Source organism: Podarcis filfolensis, assembly GCF_964270895.1.
Source record: "Podarcis filfolensis genome assembly, chromosome: 7".
Taxonomy (NCBI): Eukaryota; Metazoa; Chordata; class Lepidosauria; order Squamata; family Lacertidae; genus Podarcis; species Podarcis filfolensis.
In genome coordinates, this window is record NC_139603.1 from 71,446,675 (window position 1) to 71,459,150 (window position 12,476).

The following is a 12,476-nucleotide window of genomic DNA, read 5'->3' on the forward strand; positions in this document are numbered from 1 at the left end:
CTTGTGTTTGTATATAGTTCTTACTTGAGTGTTAAGTAAGAATTCAGACTACAGCAGGTTTTTCCAAAGTGTGGTCTGTGGACCACCAGTAGCTCACAAGCTTCATTCAGGTTATCTGTGGCATGTCCGCATTAAATATTTAATTGTGTTTTTATTGCCTTTTATTTCTTGTATTGTGTTTTACTGTATTACAATTTAAATTCCTTAGATAAAAATGCAATTAAAAATTATACAGCATCTAACAGAATACATTACAGTTGCTACTACAGGCAGAAAAACATTAAGTAGTTCAACAAGATTTAACTAGATTTATTTATTAATATGCATACTTATCTACTTCATAATGGAAACCTAATCGTATCTGCTTTCAAAGCAGTAGAAATAAAAAGCAGAAGATTATTGCCATCCATTTTCCTCAGACTGGCAGTATTTAAATGAGCCAGCGTGGTGTAGTGGTTAAGAGCGGTGGACTCGTAATCTGGTGAACCGGGTTCGCGTCCCCACTCCTCCACATGCAGCTGCTGGGTGACCTTGGGCTAGTCACACTTCTCTGAAGTCTCTCAGCCTCACTCACCTCACAGCGTGTTTGTTGTGGGGGAGGAAGGGAAAGGAGATTGTTAGCCGCTTTGAGACTCCTTAAGGGGAGTGAAAGGAGGGTATCAAGTCCAAATTCTCTCTTTAAATAGGATTTATTTTTTAAAATGTATTTTATAACCTGTCCAGTATCACAGTACAGTCATACCTTGGATCCTGAACGCCTTGTGAGTCGAACGTTTAGTTTGCGAATGTCCAAATGTCCAACACGGCTTCCGATTGGCTGCAAGAGCTTCCTACAGCCAATCGGAAGCCGCAGCTTGGTTTCCAAACATTTTGGAAGCCAAACGGACTTCTGGAACAGAATCCGTTCGACTTCCGAGGTACCACTGCACTGTCATGTATTACTAGCTTTACTTGTTATTGTAATTCCGTATTGTGAAACCATAGAGTATGGAGGATCAAAAGACTAAACAGGTTAATCCCTAGAGGCAGATCACCCAACTTTGCCAGCTCCCTATCTAAACAGCATCTATTGATAAGATACTTGAGCAGTGGGTGTAATATTTCCATATGCTTGTTTCCCATGTTGGTAACCTCCGTAGGAAGCAGTTGTGTGGGTTGGGCAGAAGTAATTCCTCCTGCATCGGTTTTTCCAGGCCCCTAAAATGTGGCAATATTATTTATTAAATTTCTAAATCATGATTCATTTGACGATCACAGGGCAGTTTAAAATAAAAAAAATGCAAAAATGCATAACATAATAACAAACAAAAACAATACCCCCAGTTTAAAATGCCATTGATAGTTTAATTAACCAGTTTATAGTAGGCCCACAATTTATACACATTTAACTTGTGCACATTCAGCTTTACACACATGGCAAAAATTAACATTAATAAAAAGGGGCAGAAGAAAAAGGGGTTATGGGGGAAATGGTTTTGGCAATCCCACCTGCCATTGAACCCGTTGAGTTTTGACTGTATGTGATTCTGGGTTTAAGGTGTGATCCCTGGAAAGTAACCCCCGCGTAATTTGCAGGTTTACTGTAGTTCAGGGAACAATCACTTTCATAAAACTAGTTCCTCTTGTTCATAGAATAAACTGTGAATGGAGATTTTGTAATAGTTTTAAATATAATGTTGACACTCAGAAATGCATGCAGTTGATGCTCTGTAGGTTATCCAGAATTGCCAAGGAACTTCAACCCATCTGTGCATGCTTGAGATAATACCAGGCCTGCTTATATAGTCAGTGTTAATCAAAGCCTCTGTTCATTGCTTTCCAGTCATTAAATATTTCACATGTGAGTTCTGTAAGAACTCTTGAGCGGTTGCTGTCTGGACCCAGTGAATTGTCCATTTTTAACATGTCATTAAGGCCTAAAACTCTCTCACCACTATTTGCCTCCATTCCTCAGACTCCCTTCCTGAAAAGGTTTGTTTAGGCACAGAGATCTGCCTTACGTCATTCACTGTGAAGATGGATGCAAATCATTCATTCAATTTCTCTGCAGTATCCTCTTCTTCTAGCACACCTTTGACTCCCTTGGTGTCCAGAGGTTCAACTATTTCCCTATCTGGTTTCCTGCTTCTAATGTACTTAAAGATTTTATTCTTGATGGTTTTTAGCAGTGCACTCATTTGTTTTCCATCCCTTATTGTCTGCTTGTATTTATTTTGCCTAAGTTTGTGTTCCTTTTTGTTTTCCTTATTTGAGCAAGACTTCCACTTTCTGAAGGAAGCTTTCTTGCCCCTCCAGTTGATTCCATAATTAACTTTTTTAGGGCACATTCTATGCAAGTCTAATTGAATTCATTATTACAGTGCTTCTTCCTTTGCATGTCTCTTTACTTTTATTCTTCATCTTAATTAAAAGGGAGGAGGGTGTGGCATGTGGAAAGTCCTGAGGACCAGATAGAGCAGCCTGGATGAAATATATGTAACGTTTTTTCTTTATTTTAGAGAGTTGGAAACAATATTCAGATTGTAGCCTATGAAAGTATAGGAAAAGAAGTACAGAATTTGACAGTGTACAAAAATTATTTGTGAGAATTTCTTGAGTCATTCAGTGGCCTCATAGGCATGCAATGACAAGCCAGAATTATTAGTATTCATTTCATTTCTCTGCTGCTTTATATTTTTAAGAAAAAAATCTCAAAGTTGTTTGCAACATATTAGAACATCAAATAAAACAGTCCAGAATAAAATATTACCAAAGAAAGACAAATAAAGTATAGTACATTCAAAGCAACGTAATTAGGCGGAAACTAAAATATTATCTTGATGCTTTCAAAATAAAACATTACCAAAGGAAGTCAAATGTAAAATGCAAATGTTAAATATCATAACTAAGAATAAAGTATTATCATAAGCATAGAACATATCTGCTGCTGTTGCTACCAGTCCTGCCAATGGTAGTTCATAGCGGGCCTTGGCTGTGGAAGCACAGGCTCAGTGACCTGGGTCTGCCCTAAGAGACAGCCAAGATGTTCCCTGGTCTCTTCAGCATCCACAACTTTTGTAGCTGGAGTCAGTCAGGGTCCCATCCTCCCAGGCCCTTCCAGGAGTTACTGCCAAGAATTATGCAAGCTATGGTTTACTAGAAGTGAGGAAGCATCCTGGTGCACACTGCTAACATTGCACCCGTCCCCTCCTCCATTTGCCACACTATGAGGAAATAAACTAGAGCGCTAGCAAGCCATTACTTGCAAACCAGGGCAGTAGATTTGAAACTTAATTCCACAACTTGTTTTCAAGTTTAAATTTGGCTGACCAAATTTAATTTAAGATGGTGGGCCACTACCACCATCGTGACAAGCTGAAAGTTGATATTGTTTCCCTACAGAAATCATCAGGCTGCAGCACTAGACTGCAATTTCTGCATGCTCACTTGGGAGTGAGCCTTCTAAATAAACATGTACAGGGCTGAGACTGTCGGACATTTAATGTGCTTGTTTTCTTATATTAAGTGATCAAATGACAAAACATGGCCTGTCTCATATTTTTTCATCACTAGATACCCTATACTTTAATATTCAGTTATTATTACATTTGAGAGATATAATGGCATGGAGGCTTTAGTAGTGGCTGAGTAAATTCATGGAGGAAACTTCCATTATTTTGTGTATGTTTGGACTGTCACTCCTTGCACTACATTTGAGATTCAATCACATTCTTTCTGTCCAATCTTTTAATTTCCAGAGGTTGTCTTGAGTCAGGAACCATTTAGTTTTTACTCAGGCACATGAAATGTAACTCTGTGGTGGTTTTGGTTGTCTTTTAAAATAAAATTTTGCACAATCCTATTTCACCCCTCCTATTTGTGGAAGGAATCATATGTGGGGTAGGAATGGGGTGGACTATAGAAAGAAATCTGTTTGATCTAAAACTTACAGCTTAACTTGTAAATTTTGAAGTGACAGGAAGACCAACAACTTCAGTCTTGTCTTTTTCTATTAAAATGTAATTAAAAATATAAGTTGTTGTGCATTTAAGATGTCTATAATAGGCAGAATAAAAATACTGTACACCAAAACAAACCAAAGGAGTCCTTACTCACACAATGCCTTCTGTTGTCACCTATGGCTTTCTTCATCATGAAAAATTGATCATCTTTCCCTCCCTCCCTCCCTCTCTCTATTTATGATAAAGGGCTGTGTCTGTGCTTGTGTTGCTGACCCCATCTACCTTGCCAAGCACCACTCCTGCCCCCCCCCCCGCAAGTGTTAGAAACTGAGATATGAAAACCAGGAGCTGAATGGCACCTTAAACCTAGGTTATGGGCGCAACAACGGAATATCTAGGCAAACTTTTTTATAACAAGAATACAAAGCTGAAAATGAATGAACTGCAGCTAAAATATTATGTTAATTTTTCACATGGTATAGTCCTTCCCCTGCCCGCCCCCCAATATTTGTAAGAAGATCTGTTCTCCGGTCTTCAGAGAGTAGCTGGAAGTGGGGAGGCAGAAAAAGGTCCTCATTTCCTGCCACTCTGCAGTTTTAATCTGAAATCTGAAAATGGAGGGTTAGGAGGGAAGTGGCGGGTGGCATCAGAGCAAGACTGGGAAGCAGTTCCTGGGGAGCTGCCCTAGTCTATCTGTTCCTCCATGGTTTGTTGGACTATTATGTCTCTCTTCACTTGCCCCTGCCACTAAGGAAGGTCGGCTGGTGAGCTATTGTCACTCTGTAGTTCATAGCACCACCTCTCTGTGCTCAACAAATTGCAGTGTGGCAACATCCTTATGCAGACAATTTATAAAGGGTGAAAAAAGGCATCATTGAGCAGGATATAACAGCTTGAATTCATGATGACTTTCAGGTCCACCTTGACTGATTGATTATATCACTTGAGTTTGAGGTGGATTTTTATGTCTGCTGCCAGTGCTTTTTTGCAGTCTAGCTTTCTGTGTTCTTGACAATTATTTATTCAGAAACTGCTTTTTTCTGTGTGATTTTGGATGCTTTGAAAGTGTGATTAATAAGGATTTAAAACTTCCCCATTGGTCTTCCTCATGATAGAAGATGATGTAATGTTCATGAAGTGTAATGACTACCCTATTTAAAGAAATAGTTAAAAGTGTACATAAATGTTGCCATATTAATTTTAGATATAATTTTAATTTTTTGCATACTCCCTCAGACCATGCTTTTATATTAGTTTAGGGAATAGTAGTGAAAATATCTATGTACATTGCTATTCCAATTTTATAATTCTTACTGAAATAGAAAGCAACCAATGGCCTTGGAATAATCTGTAGTTTATAGGAATAATGAAAACAATCCAAGAGTTCCCAGATGAGGCAATAGAAGAAAATGATCTGCTTCGTAGCTAACACAATGAAGCAATAATAGTATATACTCATTTTGAGATGAAACTTATTCCTACTTCTCTTCAAGACTCAAAGCATGTTCAGTTATATGTTTGCATTGGGAAATATTACCCAAAGCAATTACAAATCTTTCATAGAGGCAGCAGGCAAGTTGAAGGAGTAATAATCATAAATGTGCATTATGACAAAAATAATAAAATCAAACAGAACTTGACAGGTTCAACTCCATTATGCATTAAGCCTGAAATTCAGCATTTTGTACTGCATTATGTTTCTGGCATCCCATAAAGGCAGCAACACAATAATCACTGAGTATCCACACGCTGTGAATAGGATCAGTTACCCCAGTGCTGAAAGATATTGAATAGCAAGAGGAGAAAATTTTGACTTTAGACATTGGCCCGTTTCATCCATCATGGTACTCCAAACTATGGTTTAACATGAACAAGCAGGCATGGTTGGTGAACACTGCTCAGATCTCGCCTGCCCCATTTCTCCCTATCCCAAGTCAGGAAGAAACAAATTAGTGTTGGCTTAGTGCTACATGTGAACCACCACTTCTGGTTTGTTTGTCTCCAAATAAACCATGAGAGGAATCCAACATTTCTTTTTGTTTGGGTTTGTTTTCTCCTGGCTTCAGAAAGGGAAGAGTGTGGCTTGTGTGATTTGAGCAACCTGCGCTAGCACACTTATTCATAGACACACCTTGGCTTACAACACAAGACACAGCTTGGCTTACAACACAAGAATGGGCCATCTTTACACGTCTTTAGCTGCCAGGCAAAAACATTTCTCATTACCCAGGCCTTCGGCCACTATGGCCTGTTAAATGTGTGGGGGGGCTGTATTGTGATAATTTTATTATTACGCTGAGTATTATGTTTTTAATATTAAGCTGCGTAAATTATGTTCTTAATGTTGTTCTTAATGCTGGGATCTTTGGATAAAGTGCAGTATATAAATTGAACAAATAACTGAAATAAATAAGTGGCTTGCAAACTGAGATTTTCTGTACAACCAGCTCAAAATTACTGGGGGGGGGGGAGGCCATTACCTGGCTGTAGGCAGGTGCACATCAGTTAATTGAGAACTACACTTTCAGCTTTAGTAAGAACAATTTCTCATTAAATAACCTTCATGATCTTCCTAGAATTATAATTACATCAATTGCCTTGAATGATTGGAAAGGAAGCAGGTACCAGACTTGGTCCAGGCATGTTTTTGTTTCCATGCTACTCTTTCTGGCCAGGTGCCTAATATGATGACCACTTGCAGGCAGACAGTGTTTTGTCTCTGCATAGAGATAAGATTCTCAGCCTCTAAATGTGCTGTGTATTGCCTCTCACATTTTGCACTTTTGAATGCTACTGATCAGTATTAAAAGGTAATGGAAGATGTGCTTGGCAGTTCATGTTGTGCTGGTTTTTCACTGTATAAGGGATAAGACTCGTTAGCTAATACCTGTAAACCTAAAAGTCTCAATGTTTATTTCATTTTCCACAAACATAATTTCAAAGCTAGAAACTTTAAGTTACTAAAACAATTATTATCAAACAGAAAATGTATATACCAATTCTTTTCAGAAATGTTGATTAGGAATTGTCATTCCACTGTTTCATTTTTGTTTTTTTTGTTTTTCAGAGATGCGAGATAAAATGAGGAAATGGAGGGAAGAGAACTATCGGAACAGTGAGCAGATAGTGGAAGTTGGAGAAGAATTAATTCATGAATATGCAGCTAAGCTTGGCGATGACAGTAGGTCAAAGCTGTTTCACGTCTCTTGCCGTCTTTATTCTGTGCAGCTGCTTTTATTATTACCTGATTGATTCTCCTATTACACCCTCAATATTATTTTTCTTTTACTTCACTTTTCTTGTGCATGCTGATGTATGGTACGCCCATAAAGCTCAACATCTGCCAGTTTTCCTGACTCTTGATCTGCTTTCCAACTTAAGGGTGTGGGCAGGGAGATGTATACCTAATCGGATGTATAGCCTGGCCCGCTAGTCATGCAAATACATTTGAGAGAACCCTTGGCCCAAGCATCCTTGGCCAAATTTCACTCATTGGTTGTCTTCATTCGTTTGAAGGATGGCTAAGTTTTGAAATGGAGACAGAAGGTTATTCCTGAAATTTAACCATAACTTCAGCTACGTGGAATCAATATAAGAGTTCCTTTTATTATAGCGTTGGGCATGAGAGTCTAGGGCGTGCCTGGATTTTCATTATATACAATAGCTCTGCATCATTTGGGGGGATCGTAAGTGCACAATACTAATTCTCCCCAGACAGAAACTTGGCACAGAGCATTTTATACCAGAAGGGAATTGTTTAAAAAGAAAGTCACAATAATGCAATACCTCTTTTTATATAAGCACAGGATAAAGCATCGGAGTGTTTTATGGCAAGAAAACTGTATAAAGTTGACCAAGGCTCTTATGTAGGCAGGAAGGGAATAAGTATCAGTGATTTGTTTTTAATGAGCTCATTCTACTTTCTCTTTCTTTCCTTTCTATAACTTAGTTAACCTAATTCAGACAGTATGAGCAGTTCATTTTTGGCAAAGGTCTCAAAGATCAGAACGGGTGTACCCTTTATTTAATTTTAGGAAGTTTTGGTCTCAGTAACACTGACATTATACAAAGAGAGAGAGGGGAGCAATATTTCTGAAATGGGTTCATTTCTTAGAGCACTCGACCAGAGGTCTTTCAGTTTGGGATGTTATCATAAGATGTTACTAATATATCTCATAATGATGAGCGTTAGAATATTTTTTTCAGAGAACAACTTAGTGGGGAAATTCTGTCCATTCAGATGTTTTTGAACTACAATGCCCATTAGCTCTAGCAAGCATGGCCAATGGCCAAGGATGGTGAGAGTTGTAGTTTAGCAACATCTGGAGGGCCAAAGGTTCCCCAAACCTGGCTTCAGTATACACCTGAAAGTTGCAAATAATAGCATAGCACAGTCACTTTCTTACTTGGTTTCGAGATTTAAAATTTGAAGTGCCCAGGAAAACAGGCCTGCATATGTTGTCTCCCGAGTTTAATGTAAACTCAGTGGGTGATAGAAAGGGCAGTGATCTCAACAGGGAAGTTGAGTGTGCTGTTTTTCATCGCCTTTCACTTAGTAATTTTATAAATGAAACATATTTACTTCACTCGTTTTGTGTTTTCGGAGAATCACTGACAACAGTAGATTCCCTAATTAATAGTGTTCATATGATGTATATCAATGAATCTTCCATATGTTTCCTGGTGTCATATCCATTTTTGTTTCCAGAGGCTATGTAGTTTCTATTCTAAGAAGGCAATCTGATTTTAATCAAGAAGGCATAGAACATAATATCCACACATTCACTGAAGTGGTAAAAGCCAAAATCAGAGCGATTGTTGTGTTGTCTGGGGAAAGTAGATTTTCATTGAGGGGCAATCTGTACCCTCCCAAACCTTTAGTTTTTACACAGAACAATTCTATGTGTGTATCACAGAAATTTGTACACTTGTCTATTTCATGTGCATGCCTTTCCTCTTGAATGCCAAATGCTCTCAGTATAGTAGGGTAGTTTTATTTATTATTGTTCATTGTCACTTACAAGAGAGCATTATATGACAGTATAATGTACAGCTTCAGTCAACATGATACACTTTATTCATACAACCATTCACCCAGTCTCACTCATCAGGGATAAATGCAAAACTCAGTTTAAACATATGTACTCACCATAGTGCTGTATCTCCTTTACATTTCCCCCCGCTTTGTGCCACCACTGTCAAAATTGGGGATATCTCTGAGAGCTACAAAAAATTGCTTGGGGTCCTGATCCAGCTCTCAGACCGGGGTTTAGCCATAATAATAATAATAATAATAATAATAATAATAATTTATTATTTATACCCCACCCATCTGGCTGGGTTTCCCCAGCCACTCTGGGCGGCTTCCAACAAAAGGCTAAAATACAACATTTATGCCATCCCTGACATAAAGGAAAAAATGGAGAAGAACAGAACACCAGAATTGGTGAAAGTGTCCGCTAAAAACTGTTGTTCTGCTAAACCCCCAAAGTGCTTTTTGAAATTGGGGGAGCTGTGAATCATTTCCATAGTTGGTTTGTTATCATAAATAGCTATTCTGGTGTAGTAATATTGCATTGTAATATGGAACACACTACAAAAATGCTTATGCAGCATAAGTGAACACTATAGCTTTTAAAAGTGTTGAGTAGCACATACTAATTTTGAGCACTAATTATGACAGGTCCATGTTTCTATAAAAAACAAAAGAATGTAATTTGTTTTAGGTGTTTTGAAAAACATACTACCTCATTTCATATGACAGATGTATTTTTGTGTGTTTTCTAGTCTGGATAATATATGAGCAAGTGATGATTGCTGCATTGGACTGCAGTCGGGATGACTTGGCACTGGTAAGTAGTCCAGCTGACCTCTGCTGCAAATGTAATGGCTTGGAACACTGCTTACCGCAAAGGATTCTCCCATTCTCTCCTCCTTCCTGCGGCTCCCTATATCCCCTGAAAAGCTGCTCCTGAAGCTTGAGATACCCTTTGGAATGGCATGGTGTGTAACATAGAGGGCTGCAGCAAGAGAGGGAATTGGTGAAATCTGGAGAGGCTGCCTTGAGTGAGAGGAAGCACATTTTTAATTTACACAATGGGAAACTTCTCTGGGTAATTTTGTGGAGGTGCAAATATGTGATTCTGGATGGTCAGTTTATAGCACAATGTGCTTTTGGGGAGCTAGACAATCTCCCCCCCCCCCGTGGTTTCGTATTGCATTTGTCCAGTACTCTACTGCAAAATTATTTTGTTGTCTTGTGAAGTTCTAAAAAGTTTTGTGTTCTTCAATGATTAAGAGCTCCTCTCACTGTTCCTCATAGGCATGGAGGTGTCTTTAAGAATAGAATGATAGGCTGGTATTCAATGAAATCCTACTTAGAATAGACACGTTGAAATTACTGAACTTAAATTAGTCAGGTCCATTTACTTCATAGCTTTCCTTTCCTCCCACCACTAAGTTATGGCCTGGCATTTCTGTAGTAAGCTGCTTTTAAAAGTTTACTAATTTTAATTCTGTGCACTCGTCCTCTTCAGTGCTGGAGTGCATATTTTTCCTGTTTATTTTTAAGAAACAACTAACAACTGTCATGTTCCTTCATGACAAATCTAGCTTCCATTTTATACTGATAAACTATTGCAGTTTAGGTCCTTCAGTGAGGCTAGTATGAACACAAGCATTATGGGAAAACTAATACTGAGATTTCTTTTGATTGTGTAGACCTGGAGGCTTGTAGAACCTTAAATTAAATAATGCCTACACCAATATTTTGCTTATAATTATCACAGGTCTTTCAAAAGTTCTAAAAATATTTACAGTTACAGTACTTGGATACAAGCTGAGTGCCAAAATAATATGTTAGCTGCTATATTGTAAAGAAAATGTTGATACAGAATCTCAGTGTATGTCAACTTTTCAAATGATCGAAAAGTACCTCTCTCAATCTACTGATTTTTTGTGTGCCATCTACAGAAAATGTTTTGCATGTGGGTTTCATTGCATAGCTGCTACAGAAATGTTTGTATTATGGAAATCCTTTTCGTTTTGGTAAAAAAGGAGGAGACCTACAAACTAGGGAATTTGATACTTTTTCTCTAACCAGCAACTTCTGGTGAAAGAGCCATGTAAATGTTCAAATTACGTATACAGAATTTTCTTGCTGAAACTTTGTTCCTTAGTTTGGCAGTGGATGTGAGCTCAAGGAAAAGTATAAAGGGAATGCAAGAAAAAGATCATTTATGAATTTTTAAGCTAATTGTAATTTCAAGAATAAGAGAGTTGTTTTTCTTTATCAGTACCTTATGAACACAGTTTTGAACAATTTTATTATATTAGAATATCTCATTCTGATATTTCAAATATGACTGGGTTTGTAGAAAGTGAGATGCAGTTAACATCACTGTTCGTTCAGGAGATCTTGCCAGTATCACCCAATAAAAAGAAAGCCATGATAGAATCATGGAGTTGGAAGGGGCTTGTATGCCATCTGTTTCACTCCTTCCTTGATGAGAGAAATCCAGAGCTAGAGCAACCTAGCTATCTAACCTTTGCTTGAAGACTTATGGTGGGATAGACCCATTCCCTCGGTATGGTTCTAATGTCATAAAATTCTTACTGTTAAGAGTTTCCTAATTTTCAACCGAAATCTGTCCTACCAGCTGTATATAGAGCAAGATGTGGAGAATGATAAGCATGTTTTACAACATAAAGGGTTTTTTAGAAGGGGAACCCTTTTGTATTGCATCACTTCACCCATGCACTCATATCCTTTCTGTCTTCAGTGGAAACCACTTTTGAAATATTTCAAATAAACTAGGACAGTGTTTTTGTGTATATGTAAACTGAGTTCAAGATGGCCTGAGGTGATAGTAAAGGAAGTAGGTTTATTTTTCTTTGAAACTCACAGTTTAATAAAGTAAAATAGCTTTCTAAATCAAAAGTAGTTGGTCTTCTTGTAATTAGAACCTAGAAATGAACCAAATCAAACAGTCTCTGATTACTTCAGGGACAGTGGGTCTGTCCATGATGGAAGGCTGTTTGATCCAGTTGGGACTCTGGCGATTTTCACATACTCACCATAATCCTTGCAAGTCCCATTCTCTCTCACACTCCTCAAGGGCAGAGCGGTGGGGGAAGCCTCACTCTCCGTGTTCTGCTGATGGAGTCCTCTGCTGGATCAAGGAGCCATCCATCAATAGTGGATCAGCGTGGGATACAACTCAGTTGGCTTCAAGCCACAAAGGGCACTTTGGCTTCCAAATAATGCCACCAGGTTTAATAGCACCCAAACTATGAATCTGATATTTTAGGGATAGTGTAACCCCTTGATGCTTTTGAATTACGGCGCTGAAGGAGACTCTTGAGAGTCCCATGGACTGCAAGAAGATCAAACCTATCCATTCTGAAGGAAATCAGCCCTGAGTGCTCACTGGAAGGACAGATCCTGAAGCTGAGACTTCAATACTTTGACCACCTCATGAGAAGAGAAGACTCCCTGGAAAAGACCCTGATGTTGGGAAAGATGGAGGGCACAAG

The 12,476-nt window shown here is 38.4% G+C and overlaps 1 protein-coding gene across 1 annotated transcript in view; it reads left to right on the forward strand.

The window, feature by feature from the left end:
• The window catches only part of EMC2 (ER membrane protein complex subunit 2), a 41,192-nt gene that overhangs the window by 2,329 nt on the left and 26,387 nt on the right, over positions 1-12,476 (forward strand). The window contains exons 2-3 of the mRNA XM_083622292.1: positions 7,009-7,122; positions 9,729-9,793. Coding sequence (XP_083478418.1) covers positions 7,009-7,122; positions 9,729-9,793 — 179 coding nt within the window. The remainder of the gene's footprint in view (positions 1-7,008; positions 7,123-9,728; positions 9,794-12,476) is intronic.